The sequence below is a fragment of the Tenrec ecaudatus genome, chromosome 13 (genome assembly GCF_050624435.1).
Source record: "Tenrec ecaudatus isolate mTenEca1 chromosome 13, mTenEca1.hap1, whole genome shotgun sequence".
NCBI lineage: Eukaryota > Metazoa > Chordata > Mammalia > Afrosoricida > Tenrecidae > Tenrec > Tenrec ecaudatus.
Window position 1 is genome coordinate 72,830,591 of NC_134542.1, and position 16,081 is coordinate 72,846,671.

The following is a 16,081-nucleotide window of genomic DNA, read 5'->3' on the forward strand; positions in this document are numbered from 1 at the left end:
AGTGTCAAATAAAATATGATACAACATTAGGATCAATATTTGAGTACATGTAAAAGATTCTATAAAAAACACCCACATCTCAAATCTTCTCAATTATTTTTAAAATACTTTTATTAGCATATACTTCACATATCATGCAATTGAATCGTTATATTATGAAAGTTTGTGTAACCATCTTGGAATTATTTTCTTCTCATTGTTATTAGTTTCCCATTTCCCCCTACCCTATCCGCCATGTCCCTAGGCAAATATCAATCCAGTACTGTCTATAGATCTACCTCTCCTGGATATCACATACAGAAAATCATACAAAACACCAACGGGAAACAAGCAAACAAACAAAAACAACATTGATGTTGACAAAGCAGAAAAACCTCAACCAAAAAGAAAGCAGATAATATTAAAAACAGAAACAACTTTAAAATGGGTCAAAGGGGAGATAAAATGATAAGGGATTACACTGTAATCTAACTTTATCAGCCACAATGGACTTTAAAATGCTGTCAACAAGGACGTTCGCATCCCTCAACTGTGGCTTTCAGACTCTCACTTTCATCCATATCCTTCTGCAAACCAGGTAGTCACAATTTAAACATTCACTCCTTGGGAGTTGGATTTTATTGTTTACAATCCTTGCATCACACCGGCGTGCTTCTTTCATGAGGATTTAGTTGACAGCCCACTATTTATTTTTAATATTTCAAAGTACAAAAAGTAGAGGACTGGCAGGAAATACCCTCAAGAACTGAACACGGGCTACAAACTGGGTTCAAACAGCAGACTTGCGGGGGGAACCGGCCAGTGTTTTTGCTGCTGCGGCTGAGCCTGGGGTCCCTGTAGTCCACGCTGACAACACCTGAATGGAACACAGGGAAGCTTAGTCCCTCACATTCCAGTTTCATTTTATGAACTGCAAAAAGGGCTCCGGTCTTAGAGTTTCGTGGTGAGTGCACACAGGACAGAGGTGCGCACGGGGATTTGTTTTATTCGCAGCTTAACACCAGTAGGATCTTAAAAACGGACAAAGCCCTCGAAGCCGATGGTTACCTCACTCGTCAGAGGTTCAGCTCTTATCAGAACTGGCCACTCCGTACTACGTCAACACGTATCCTAACAACAAACGTTAGGTTGCAGCGATTTCGGCAAAGACCGGGCCCTCCAAGCTTTCCTGTGAAGAACTCGTGCTTTTTCAGCGCCGCCCTGCGGCCTCACAGCAGGGCTTCCGGGCGGACGTGGCCGGGCCGTCCGTGCGCTGGTCCTCCTCAGACACCGCACTGCGGGACTCCGTCTCCACGCCGACGGGCGGGAAACGGTGCCTTTCTTTTAGTGCGAGATCCGTCCTTTTCCTACTGCCTATTCCACTTCTTTTGTTCCTTAGCCGCGTGCAGGGCCACCGTTGATCTCCCCGTCCATCCTCACTACCTGGGCGCACCCGTCCGCCACGCTCTGTCCTCCGGGGGGCGCCCTCGCCTCTCTCCCACCTCAACCTCCGCCCCGCGGGCTCCTCCTGCGCGCCTCCTGCAATCCGGCCACGAGGGCCCGCCCCCCGCCGAGTAGCCAATGGCAGCGCGGCTAGGCCCCGCCCCGCCCGCGGGAGGGGCGTGTCCCCCGCGGGAGGCGGGCCTGGGCTCGAGAGCGGGGCGCTGTGCCCCCGGCTCTTCCGCCGCGCTGCGGGCGCGCACGCCCACTGACCCCGCGGCTCGGAGCTCTCGCGGGAGCCATGGACGCGCTAGGACTGAAGGTGAGCCGGGCGGCCGGCACCCGCGGCCTGGGTGCTGTTTGCGCCGGGAGGCGCCAGCGTGGGCCGTGCGGCGGGCGCGAGTGGGATTCACGAGGCCGTTATTACTCGGCTGTGCTCGTGGCACCCCGGCGCGTTAGGAGCCACCCCGCCTGGCTTGCGAGCCGGCCGCCTGGCTGGGGGATCCTGGGGACCGAAACGCGCCTAGGGTGCTGGGCCTCCAGCTGGTCGTGCTTGCTTTGATTTGCGCTGGATTTGTTGGAACACCTCATTAACGTTGGACCTCCTTGTCGGCTCCTCTTTCCATGGTCAAAACCAAAACCAAGCCCGGCCCACCGAGGCTTGGCGACCCCATAGAATAGAGTAGAAGTGCTCCCGTGGGTTTTGCCAGAATGTAAATCTGTACAGGAATAGAAAACCTTTCGCCCGTGTAGCAACTGGTAGTTTCGAACTGCTGACTTGTAGGTAGTAGCTCAACTCGTAACTACTACAACACCAAGGTTCCTAGGTGTAACCCACAAGTCTCCCAGAACACTTTTTTTCTCTCCATATATATATGAAAACAAAACAATGAAACCTGAAAAAGCAGCGCTGGATCATACATTAAGATAACCACAGACATCCTTGTGCCTACTTCCTAAAATTTATTTAATCGTTTTATTAGGGGCTCATACAACTTATCACAATCCATACATCCATCATTTGTTTAAAGCATATTTTTTACATTCATTGTCCTCATCATTCTCAAAACATTTGCTCTCCACTTAAGCTTCTGGCGTCAGCTCCTCATTTCCCCCCTCCCCCCTCAACCCCCTAACTCATGAACCCTTGCTAATTTATAAATTATTATTATTTTGTCATGTCTTACACCATCTGATATTTCCCTTAACCCACTTTTCTGTTGTCTGACCCCCAGGGAGGAGGCCAAATGTAGATCCTTATAATTGGTTCCCCCTTGCCAACCCACCCTCCCTCTGCTCTCCTAATATCGCCACTCACACCACTGGTCCTGAAGGGATCATCCGCCTTGAATTCCCTGTGTTTTCAATTCCTATCTGTACCAGTGTACATCCTCTGGTCTAGCCAGACTTGCAAGGTAGAATTGGGATCATGATAGTGGGGTGGGGGCATGGGGGAGAGGAAGCATTTAGGAATTAGAGCAAAGTTGTATGTTTCCTCATTGCTACATCGCACCCTGACTGGCTCATCTCCTCCCCAAGACCCTTCTGTAAGGGGATGTCCAGTAGCCGACAAATTGCTTTGGGTCTCCACTCCGCACTCCCAGCCCCTCATTCACTATAAGATTTTCTAGTAAATCAAAGACACACACACACCCCCAAAGGTCTGTATTTTATTGTAAATGACATTTTTATTCTTTTATCACTGATTCCTGCATTCAGCATCTAGGGATGAGAGTCTACTTAATAAATGGTGATATCGAAACAAAGACGTGATTTTTGAAAATAATAATGGCCTTCTCTCATTTGCTCGCTGGTTCACCTATTCATCAAGTATTTACTGCGCATTCCATTCGCTGAAAGCTGGGAGATCCAGTGAAGAGCACAACAGTTTCTGCCTTCACAGAGTGTACAACCCAAGGGCTGTGAAACACCAGTCTTCCTTAAATGCCTACCATCTGGCACTGGCCTAGGCACTGAAGACACTACACTGATGAAACTACGAAAAGCCCCTCCAATCTGAGCGTGCATGTTCGAATAAAGGGAGGCAGCAACAGTTTGAAACGACCACTCACTCCGCGGGAGAAAGATGGGACCTTTGGCTCCCATGAAATTTAGTCTCAGAAACCCAGACTGTCGTGTAGGGTCCTATGAGTCAGAATTGCCTCAGTGGCAGTGAGTATGACTGGTTTCAGGCTATGGAAATTATACAACCAGGTAGAGTGATTGTGACCCAGAAAGAGTGGTTATTCCACAAACCCTGAACTATTGGCTGTCTAGCCCTACAGCCCGCTACTGCTAACAAGCTCTGAAGTTTGAACCCACCAGTGTCTCCATAGGACAAAGAGGTGGCAGTCTGCTTATGTAACGTTTTACGCTCTGAGAAGTGCTTTAGGTCAGTTATACTCAATCTTGTAGGGTCTTTCTGAGCTAGGGTCAATTTGGAGACAATGAATTTGGTTGACTTTGTTTCTTCTATTTAGTCCTTTATAGAAGAAATTAGCTGAGCTTCTAAGCTAGGAAAAAAAGATGGAATCTGGAGCAGACAGGCAAATCTGAACCCAGGAAGCGATGACTACTTCATCCCTCTTTCTCACACCAGCTGTAGAATCCAACAAGGCTGATATAGGCTGACTCTCACTGGTTTGTGAGGTGACTCAGATGTCTCACAGTGAAGGCATTACCCTGATTTCTTTCTTTGATTATAAATTAGCCACCGAGTCTGAGTCACTTTCCTATGAAAAATGGCGTCAAACACAAGTCCACATAAAAAAGCATAGTCCTTTTGCATATCCACTCACTGCCACCCAGCCAATTCTGACTCAAAGCTATCCTATAGATCAGAGTAGAACTGTCCTTGTGGGTTACCAAGAATAGGCTCTACGAGAGTAGAAAACCTTGTCTTTCTCCCTCAGAGTGGCTGGTGGTTTTGAACTGCTGACCTTGAGCTTAGCAGCCCAACATGTCACCTCTATGCCACCAGGGAACCTCTCTGGATATTAATTTTCTGCATTGAAAATCTTAATACCATGAAAGGGCTTCAAAAAGTTTGTGGGAAAGTGGAATTAAAAAATTAGTATAATTTTTCCAGGAACCTTATGAAACTCCCTCATATAGTTTTCTATAAGATTAAAGACAAAGTTTCATGACCACAAACCAGGGATGTAAATAGCCTTACTGTCATCTAGAATGCAGTGGTCTTGTTTTTGTTATTTTTTTTCTGTATTTTGTTTTCTATGTTGTCTGTGCATAAAATGCAGAATGGGTAGAGTTATAGACTGACTGCATTGATGGTTTCTTGGAGGGTATGCCTGGGGATTTTGGGGGGCGATGGACAGGTGATGACAATGAATACAAGAAAGAAGTAAATGTTCTAAATGTGACTGTGGAGAAGACAGTACAACTCTAATATGATTAAACTATTGAATTGTATGATATGTGAAATGTATGCCAATAAACGGTGAGAATCCGGTGTGCAGAAGACGATGGATGATTCATTGTGGCACTACATAGGAAATAAGCCTCTGGTAAACTCCTACAATTGAGGGGTAGGAGGAGAATGGTTACTAAACAGAGATGAATATAGAGGATCAAAGGCATAAGTCTGACTTGAACAGTTACAATTTTGTCAGTTGATCCCCCTCTGATGCTTGCTGGACTTGATCTGGTTTTCAAAATCTATGTTTTTGGTTTATATTGTCTTGTTTGGTTTTTGTTTGTTCAGATTAGGGTGGATCTCGGAGGTGCTGTCATTGGAGGTCATCCTCTTGACCCTGTGTTATATGTTTTTTCCTGTTTTTCAGTATGTGACACCCAGGATTGCTGAATCTATAGGGACAGTAAATAGAATAAGGGATTCGAGGATAGGGGAGGCACAGTGGTAGTGGTGGGGTAAACGGGAGAAAATTTCAAGGAGTCCAGGAAGAGAAAGAAGGTTTGGGAATCTAATAGTACAATTCTACTTGATGTGATCGAACTGTGGACTGATAAGATGTATGTATCAACTCCCAATTAATAATAAATTAATAATTTTAAAAAACCTTTTTAACAAAAAGATTATACTATCATTTCAATTGGAAATGTTTTGATTATTCTTATTGCTAACCACTTGTGGCTGAACTCAGGAAATAATTAAGATAGTAGCAAATTGCTAATGACTTTTAATTTATTGTTATAAAATGAATATTTAAAAAGCTTGATTGTTTTTCTTAAAGCTACAGTCTAGTATTGATAGCCTCTTTGTTTGAGAATTTATTTTACTTTATTTTTCCCAAGAGTTTTGATAAGATATCACTCACATGTCCAATACTTTCATTGTTCATTCATATTTAAATGGGAGCCTATTTTTAAAATCCTTTTTCATTTCATTTTTCTAAAATTGATTAAAAATGTGGGCAAAAGAAGCATTTTGATTTAAACAAATTTGAAAGAAAACTCATACTTCCTGTAGATCATTCAGTATTTTGGATTAATATCTGTCTCCCAAGTACAGCAAATCATTGCAGGCTTTTTAAGCTTTTCGTTCTTATTTTCTCCCAGACTTTGATTAATTACTATTGTCAAGAGAGCTTGTTCCATCATGTGCTCATTGTTGCCAGTGAAGGCATGCGGCGATACGCCAGTGACCCCGTCTTCAGGTTTTACCACGCCTATGCTACACTGATGGAAGGTACGGGATCATCACCTAGCATCTTCCCCAAATGTCATCTCGTGCCTTGCACTTTGAACTCTTTTTCACGTCATAATCTGTTTGATTTTCAGGTAAAATTCAAGAAGCTCTTCGGGAATTTGAAGCTATTAAAAATAAACAAGATGTGTCACTTTGTTCTCTGATTGCCCTGATATATGCCCATAAAATGAGTCCTAACCCAGGTACAGTATGTTTAAGAACAAGCTTAGGACAGTGTGCCCTACTCAGTTTGATTTTACTTTAAAAATCAGTATAGCATTCATTGTGATCGTACGGTATTGCATGTTGGCTGTCGGTACTGTTTCTATTATACATATATATCATCTTCCTGGTTAGGCTTAAGAACTTGGCAAGTTTGTCCAGCACCAAGAACGTATGTCTTGCACTTCTATAATATTTCTTAGGGACTGTAGTTTATTAATTAGTACCTCGGGGTAGTGGGTTAAGTGTTGGGCAGTTCAGTAAACCACTCAGAATGAGAAGGATGAGGCTTGTTAGGCTTGTAAAGATTTTTAGCCTCAGAAAACCACAGGGGCAGTTAGTTCTCCTATGTGCTGGGGAGGGGGTGTCTCTCTGAGTCAGAATGGTCTCAATGACAGTGGGTTGGTTTTTTTTTTTTTAGAAAGAACATTATGTGTTAGCAATTGTTATGCAAAAGAGACCAGCCAAAACCAGATATATGCATACATTACTCTGCAGCTACTGACTTTACCACTTACAAATATTTACATATGGTAATTTCCCATTATCTTTTAATTCTATTTTCCACAAACTTTTTGATGCCCTTTTGTTTGCAACTATATATAGTTTACCCTTTCCATTATATTTTAAAGCTTTTAGCACCTAGACTATATTCAGCAGATTTTTAGCCAATAATTGAGAAATATGACTAATTATAGAAGGAATATTATGCATAAGTAAGGAATTATTTAAAATTATGTGAACTGCCTGAGTTTTTTAATGAGAAAGAAGAGTCAAAATATAAATAAAGGAAATAGATTTATATTCTTCCAAATATATACAGTAATAGCTAGTAGTATTGTAGATATAGAGCCTATTTTAAATTACTAAAATTATAATCAATTATTGTGGGATAGTTTCTTAATATTAGAAACAGTGTTTCCTAAGCAGAGAATTTTGTACCTCCTTCAACCTAACAAATGAGAGGCCTTCAAAAAGTTTATGGAAAAATTCCCTTATCTCTTAAGTCCATTTTTCAATGAGCTTTTTGAAGCCCTCAAAAATCTATACAAATCTCTGCATAAATCTATAAAAATTTATATATAAAGCCATGCTTTGAAAGTAAACAAATACAATGAGGTTTAGGGCCAAGAGAACCTAAAAGATATAGAAAGAAGGGTAAGAAGTGGTTCATTATGTCCAGCTTATAATAGTTGAGTAAAATATAAAATCTAAAATGATTAAATTTCAAGGTTGCAATTATTTAACTGTAATGTTATTTAACATTTTAAGAAGTAAAACCAGTGAATCCATAGTTAACTGAAAGTGACATGTACTGCTAATCCATATAAGTAATGGGTAGGGCTTCAGGTATGACGGGATTTACTATGGTCTTTGAAGGACAGATAGTATTGGAACAGGAGGACTTATTTTCTAGACCACAGAAAATTACCTGTGCAGTCAGGTGGCAGTGGTTCAGGATTAGGCTCTTGTTGATCCTCTTTCCTGTGCTCTAGGGAGCATATATTTAGTGGGAGCAGAGAATTTGTGTAAGAGAGTGGCAGTAAATCTAGAAAAACAAGATAGTACAACATAGTTGTTTTTGCACTGATTGGAATATTTACTAATGTTATAGACATATGTGTTGGTTCTGTTAGGCCTAAAAAGGTGGAGACAGAAATACTGGTTAGGGGCATCTGAGCACTGATTCTGCTTTCCACCATGAGTGGTGTTGAATGAACTTAAATTCTAGCAAGGTTCCGATATCTATAAATATTGCTATTAAAGGTCTAGGTTGTTAGTGTGTATTCTTCTGGAAAGCTGAGTTAAGTCCTGATTGTAAATGGGCTGGATGCTGTAATGATTTATGATCCGGCAAGAACCAGTTTTGTGTTGGCAGTGTCACTGCATCGCCCTGCCTGCTATTCATCTGTCTGACGTATTAGAAACATTGCTCTAGAGTTTGGTTTTTATTTGTTCCCGTTTCTCTTTGCAGATAGAGAAGCTATTCTGGAAGCAGAAGCCAGAATGAAGGAGCAACGGAAAGTGGCTGGACAGGACACGCTATACTATGCAGGCTTGTTTCTGTGGCACATGGGTCGGCATGAAAAAGCGAGAGAATATATTGACAGAATGATCAAAACATCAAGCTGCGGTACCAGAGAGGTACCTGATTTTCTCCAATTGAAATAGTAGAGTTAAAGGCAGCTTACCTTATTTATATGTTCAGTAGCATCAGCTGCTTAATGCTTTCTTATTCTCTTCTCATTCTATGCATAATAGTTTTATTTGAATATTTCACTATATTGAAAATTGTGATCCCTCCAGCATTTTATCAAATTCAACCTGGTGCCGGTGGGTTTGGTTTTTGACCTTAGAAGGTTGTTGATTTTTGTGCTGTTGATTAACTCTTGGAAAGACACCTCCCTCCTTTGATTACCCCTTCTCTCTCCACCCCCCCCATTTCTCTTTATTGAATAGTTCTAAGTACAAGTCACCATTATTTGTACTGTTAATGATGTAAAGTTGCCACCCCAAACAAACGCACTATCATTGAGTCAATTTTGATGCCTCTGACCCAATATGAAGGTTTCTGAGACCATAACTGTGCAGGACCAGACAGCCTCATCTTTCTTTCTCCGTCGGGATGGAAGGTTTGAAGCACTGACCTGATTAGGAGCCCAGTGCTTAGCCAAACTCAAAACTCAAACTTACTGCTGTTGAGTCCATTCTAACTCAGGGTGAGGTAGTTAGTTTATTGTGCCAGCCTGGCGGATAATTAAGTATTTAATTCATGTGAGTCCGTCGCATTAAGTCAGCCCTTGTTAGTCTGAACTGAACCCTGGCAGACGTGATCCACGTCAGCACAGGAAAGTAGAGCAAGGAAGAAGACAGGTCTTCTGTGCCAGGAGGTTCCTACTGTGTTAACTTGACCCCCAAGTACGGGCGTTTCTCTCAGTGTCTCTGCGACAGAGGCTAAGAGAGGATCTAAATCTTTATTTGGTTGGTTCAATGAAGCATGGACTGCCAGATGGCCTAGATTAGACCAACTTGAAGTACCCGACCTACCTGGGTACACTGTAGAGGAAGGCATCCAAAAGCCTAGAGAAATTGGTATGTTGGAATGATCTATCAGGATATTCCCATAGACCCAAAAATGGGGTGTCCTGAGGACATACCCTTTACCACAACCATAAGGAACAAGTTTGTGAAGTGGGCCCCAGCATCTCTGAAGGTTCCTGTGATTGCTATTTTATGTGCACCAGGATTAACAGTGGGCACTGCCCTAAGCGAACTCCGACATTTGCCCCCAGTGGGGCTGATTGGTCCGCGTGATGGTAGAGGGCAGGTGTCAGCCCTGAATCAACAGAGACAGGGTGAGTGTGGTTATAATAGACAACTAGGTTTCCATAGTAATCAAAGCAATCTGTCCCGTGTGGAATTATGGCACTGGCTACTTAGCCACGGTGTCCCTAGGAATGAAATAGATGGGAAACCTACTAAATATTTACGTGATCTGTACAGGCGAAAGAATGGTAGATCAGGTGAACAGCAGAATAGACAGTCACGATCGCTCAATCAATTCCCAGACCTGAGCCAGTTTACAAACCCACAACCCTTGAATGAGGGGGAGGCCGGGTCCCTTGGAAGAAGGATCCTGCTACATCACCGAAGGTCTATACTGTTAGTCTTTCTTCTAGCCTTCCCCAAAAGAACCTGCGGCCTTTCACAAGAGTGACTGTTCATTGGGGGAAAGGAAATAATCAAACTTTTCAGGGATTACTGGACATTGGCTCGGAACTGACACTCATTGCAGGAGACTCAACGTGTTTCAAAGGTCCACCAGTCAGAGTGGGGGCTTATGGAGGTCAAGTTATCAATGGAGTTTTAGCTCAGGTACACCTCACGGTGGGCCCTTGGACCCATCCTGTGGTTATTTCCCCAGTTCCAGATGCCTCATTGGAATAGACATACTTAATAACTGGCAGAACCCCCATATTGGATCCCTGAAATGTGGAATAAGGGCTATCATGGTAGGAAAATCAAGTGAACTGCCATTAACTAGGAAAATAGTAAACCAAAAGCAGTACCGCATTCCTGGAGGGATTGTAGAGATCAGTGCCACCATCAAAGACTTGAAAGATGCAGGGGTGGTGAGTCCTACTACATCCCCATTTAACTCACCTATCGCCTCCTGGGGGGTTCTTTACTATACTTTAACTGAAGACCAAAAAACTCATGCTTGGTTTACGGATGACTCTGCACGACATGCAGGTACCACTAGTAAGTGGACAGCAGCAGCACTACAGCCCCTTTCTGGGATCTCCCTAAAGGACAGTGTTGAAGGGAAATCTTCCCAGTAGGCAAAACTTTGAGCAGTGCACCTGGCCGTTCAGTTTGCATATAAGGTAAAATGGCCAGATGTGACTAATGGCTTGGAAAATTGGTGACAAGGAGGACCAATTTTGGAAGGATCATGATTGGAAAATTGGTGATAAGGAAGTGTGGGGAAGAGGTATGTGGATAGACCTCTGAATGGGCCAAGAAAGTAAAGATAATTGTATCTCACGTGAACCCTCACCAAAGGAGTACCTCTGAAGAGGAGGACTTTAATAATCAAGTGGATAAGATGACATGCGCTGTGGAGACTGGTCCTCCTCTTTCCTCTGCCACCCTGTTAACGCCTAATAGACACACGAACAAAGTGGACATGATGGCAGGGATGGAGGTTATGCTTGGGCACAGCAACATGGACTTCCACTCACCAAGGCTGACTTGGCCACTGCCACTGCTGAGTGCCCCATTTGCCAGCAGCAGAAATCAACATTAAGTCCAAGATATGGGACCATTCCTCGGGGAGATCAGCCAGCAACTTGGTGGCAGGTTCATTACATAGGACCACTTCCATTTTGGAGGGGACAGTGTTTTGTTCTTACTGGAATAGACACCTACTCTGGATATGGATTTGCCTTCCCTGTACGCATTGCTTCTACCCAAACTACTATTCGTGGACTCACAGAATGCCTCATCCACTGGCATGGCATCCCACATAGCATTGCTTCAGATTAAGGAACTCACTTCACAGCAAATGCAGTGCGGCAATGGGCCCATTCCCATGGAATCCACTGGTCGTATCATGTTCCTCATCATCCTGAAGCTGCCGACTTGATAGAACGATGGAATGGGCTCCTAAAGACACAATTACGGCGCCAACTAAGTGGCAACAACTTGCGGGGCTGGGGCAATGTTCTCCAGGAAGCTATATATACTCTAAACCAGCGGCCAATATATGGTGCTGTGTCTCTAATAGCCAGAATTCATGGGTCCTGGAACCAAGGGGTGGAAGCTGGAGTGGCACCATTCACTATTACTCCTAATGATCCACTTGCAGCATTTTTGCTTCCTGTCCCAGAAACCCTGGCTCCTCAGGCCTGGAGGTCCTGGTCCCGAAGAAAGGAACTCTCTCACCCGGAAACACAGCACGATTCCACTGAACTGGCAGCTGAGAATGCCCCCAGGCCACTTTGGGCTTCTCATGCCTTTGGATCAACAGGTCAGGAAGGGTGTCACTGTAATGAGTGGTGTGATTGATCCTAATTACCAAGGAGAAATTGGACTGGTGTTACATAATGGAGGTAAAGAGGAATATGTCTGGAATCCAGGAGATCCCATAGGCCGACTCTTAGTGTTACCATGCCCTGTGATTAAAGTAAATGGTAAGCTGCAGCAACCCAATCCTGACAGGACTTATAATGACCCAGACCCCTCAGGAATGAAGGTCTGGGTCACCCCACCATGCAGAAAATCACAGCCAGCTGAGGTGCTTGCTGAGGGCAAAGGTAATACAGAATGGGTAATAGAAGAAGGTAGTTATACTTATCAGCTGCGACCATGTGATCAATTCCAAAAGCGAGGTGTGTAATTGTCAGTGTGTTTTCTTTTTATGTGCTTATTGCATATCTTTCTTTGTTCAGGTATGATATATCAGATATAATTGGACTCTGTGTTTTCATTTATATGTATGATTGATGATAAGCATAAGTGTGATTTCATCAATGTCTGGAAATTATATGTGGCTAAAGAATTGTGTACAGGTGGTAGGTTGGCAAGGGGTAGATTGAAGTAGTTAGCTTATTGTGCCAGCCTGGCCAATAAACACATGTGGGATTAATTGAAGGGCGGAGCTATAAATGGCTCAGCGAGCCTCCCCTTTCTTGTCTCTCGCTCGTTGATCATCAGACCAGTGTGTGGCTGCCTTGCTTGTTCTGTGCCTCAATTTGCAAGCTACCCTACCTTTGGGACACCTAACCTGTGGACTGTGTCGCCGTAATATGAGGTTCCTTCAAGACCTGCTTCGCCACACAATTGGAATTTACATCTCTTGAACTGGGGACTGACTGTTGGTGACCTGACTGACTGTTGGTGACCTGTCTTGCTGTTTGCTGCTGTGCCTGGATAGCCTGAATTTCTCTACAGAAGTCTCTACAAGACTTGAGAGACAGCCAGTGTCTCACAATTGTCTCACAGGAGTGAGTTGTACTGAGCCATTTGTACTGCTTTATAATTTAACTTTTTATATCTTGTGTTATGTATCTATCTGTGTGTGTGTGTGTATATATATAATTATTAGCAGTCTGGATTTGTCTCTAGAGAACCTTGTCTAACACACAGGGTGACCCTCCGTGACAGAGTAGAACCCTGGGTTTTTGAGACTGTAACTCGTTACAGAAGTAGAAAGACTCATCTTTCTCCCACTGCTTAGCCAAATGTAACTATGGAGTCACTTCTGACTCACAGCAGCTCTGTGTAGGGTGACTGGGGCTGTACTCTTTTCAAGAGCAAGTGAGCTTCTTTTTTTGAGGAGCAGCTAGTGGGTTTGAACTGCCAACCTAGTAGTCCTACACTTACCCAACAGTAGTACCAGGGCACCCTAGATTAATAAATTCATGACCTTATTGCTGTCGAGCCGATGCTGACTCAGCGAGACCCTGTAGGACAGGGTAGAACTGCTCCTGTGGGTTTCCCAGACTGTATCTTTAAAGGAGTAGAAAGCCTTGTTCTCCTGTGGAGCGGCCATTGGTTTCAAAGTGCTGACCTTGTGGTTAGCAACATAACTCCTAACCCACTGTGCCCCCAGGGCTCCTTCGTTCATGAGAGCAGAGTGCCAACACTCCCTAGTCAAAGACATGTGACACGTAAACTCTACTCTGGAATACAAAACTTAACAGTGTCATAGAGCACACAAACAGCTAATATTGTACCGAATGAATTATAAAAGGCAAGAGAGAAGTGTTATTAAAGTGCTTGGGATAATAACATTTATTGTTCTCTTTGTGCTATTTTAAGTATTTAGGAAGGGATCATATCTTCAAGTGTTAGGAAGATGAAGAAGAATTTCTTTTTTAAAATAGTTTTATAATTCACATACCACACAATTTAATCCTATTAAGGTTTGTGTAATCACCACAATCAATTTCGGAACTTTTTTTCTTTTTAAAATTTTTCTTTATTTTTTTAATAAATCATTTTTTAGGGGGCTTGTACAACTCTTATCACAATCGATCCACACATACATTCATTGTGTCAACCACATTTGTACATTTGTTACCATCATCATTTTCGAAACATTTTCTTTCTACTTGAGCCCTTGGTAGCAGCTTCTCATTTTTCCCCCTCCCTCTCCTCCCCTCCCTCATGATAATTTATAATTTATAAAACTTTTTTCATGTCTTACACTGTCCAGTGTCTCCTTTCACCCACTTTTCTGTTGTCCGCCCCCCTGGGAGGGGGTTATATGTAGATTATTGTGATTGGCTCCCCCATTCTCCCCCTCCTTCCCTTTACCCTCCTGGTGTGGCTACTTTAATTATTGGTCCTGAGGGGTTTATCTGTCCTGGACTCCCTCTGTTTTCAGCTCTTATCTGTACCTGTGTACATGCTCTGTTCTAACCAGATTTGTAAGGTAGAATTGGAGCCATGATAGTGGGGTAGGGAGGAAGCATTAAAGAACTAGGAGAAAGTTGTATGTTTCATTGGTGCTGTCCTGCATCCTGACTGGCTCATCTCCTCCTTGTGACCCTTCTGTAAAGGGATGTCCAATTCCTATAGATGGGTTCCAGTCTCCACTGCGCTCCTCCTCATTCACATTGATATGATTTTTTGTTCTGGGTCTTTAATGCCTGATACCTCATCCTATCAACAACTCGTGATCACACCACCTGGTGTGCTTCTTCCATGTGGCCTTTGTTGCTTGTCAGCTAGATGGCCACTTGTTTATCTTCAAGCCTTTAAGACACCAGATGCTATATCTTTTGATAGCCGGACATCATAAGCTTTTCTCACAACAGTTGCTTATGCACCCGCTTTGTCTTCAGCGGTCGTGTCGGGAAGGGGAGCATCATGGAATGCCAGATTATTAGAACAAAGTGTTCTTGCATTGAAGGAATTCTTGTGTGGAGGCCCAATATCCATCTGCTACCTCAATACTAAACCTATAAATATATGCACATAGGTCTATTTCCCTATTATAATATATAAATATACTTACATATGTACATACCTGTATTTAGACCTCTATAAATGCCCTTTGCCTCCTAGTTCTTTCCTCTATTTCATTTTACTTTCTTCTTGTCCCACTATTATGTTCAGTCTTCATTTGGGTTTTAGTAATTCCTCCCGGTTACATTGCCCTTGATAAAGCCATGCCAGGCCTCTTACACCTTCCTTAACACTGATGTTGGATCACTTGTTGTTCCCTTGTCCCTGGGTTTGTTAACACCCACTGCTATTCCCCAGCCTCCTCGTCCCCGGGTCCCCCCAAAATTGTAGGTTCCATTGTTTTATCCGTATTGTTTATCTTCCCTATTTTATCTAGATAGACATGCAGAGACAATTATAAGCACAAAAACAAGACAGAGCAAAACAAAGCAACAAAACAACAACTTGACGAGAAAAAAAAGCCTATAAATAGTTCAAGGGCCGTTGACCTTTAGGAGTGTTTTCCGGTGGGGTCTAATGGGGTGCCATGCCCTGGCCCCACAGTCTATTTTTGGTGTTCCCCGGGATTTCAGAACATTTTCTTCTTGTACTCATTGTTGCTAGTTCCCTATTTTTCCTCAGTTTTCCCAGCCAGCCCCCCCAGTAATTATTAATCCTGTTGTCTCTATAGATTTACCTACCCTGGATTTAATATACAGAAAACATACAGAACATAAACAAGAAGCAAAAAAAGAAAAAAAGACAAAGCAAAACAAAAATCTCAATTGAAATAAAAGCAGAAAATATTAAAAGCTGAAACAACTTAAAAATGGATCAAAAGGGAAATCAAATGATAAGAAGTTACATCTTAACTGCAGTAGAGCCCCTACCTCAATGTTAATCTGTTCCAGAAGAAGCATCGAGAGGCGATGCAGTCAAGCTCCGAATCAATTTTTCACATAAGAAATAACTGAAAACCGATTCATCTGTTCTCAGCCAAGTTTTCACCCTAACCTTACCTTTTTATACAAAACATTACACAGGCATTTCATAGTAAATAAGTTCAGAGTTAAATATTAAAATTTAAGCACAATATTTAAGAAGTTCTTAACAACTACAGTATGGCCCCATACCTTGAGACGGATGAGGATCTGGATCTGTGGACACGGATGTGGAGAGGAGGATGGAGAGAGTCATTGTTTGGAAGAGGGATCCCTTCCATCACATCAACTGGTAGCTGCTCTTCGGAAGTTTTTCCTTCTTTGCCTTTTCTCAGTAGGACCTGGCTGGCTTTCTCGTAAAAGAAACCTGTCTAAT

The 16,081-nt window shown here is 42.9% G+C and overlaps 1 protein-coding gene across 2 annotated transcripts in view; it reads left to right on the forward strand.

Moving 5' to 3' along the window:
- The first annotated feature begins 1,621 nt into the window (after positions 1–1,621).
- TTC21B (tetratricopeptide repeat domain 21B) overlaps positions 1,622–16,081 on the forward strand; it is an 84,566-nt gene continuing 70,106 nt past the window's right edge. For both annotated transcript variants that reach the window (XM_075529507.1, XM_075529508.1), the window contains exons 1-4: positions 1,622–1,741; positions 5,956–6,085; positions 6,178–6,288; positions 8,283–8,452. In XM_075529507.1, coding sequence (XP_075385622.1) covers positions 1,721–1,741; positions 5,956–6,085; positions 6,178–6,288; positions 8,283–8,452 — 432 coding nt within the window. In that variant the 5' untranslated portion in view covers positions 1,622–1,720. The remainder of the gene's footprint in view (positions 1,742–5,955; positions 6,086–6,177; positions 6,289–8,282; positions 8,453–16,081) is intronic.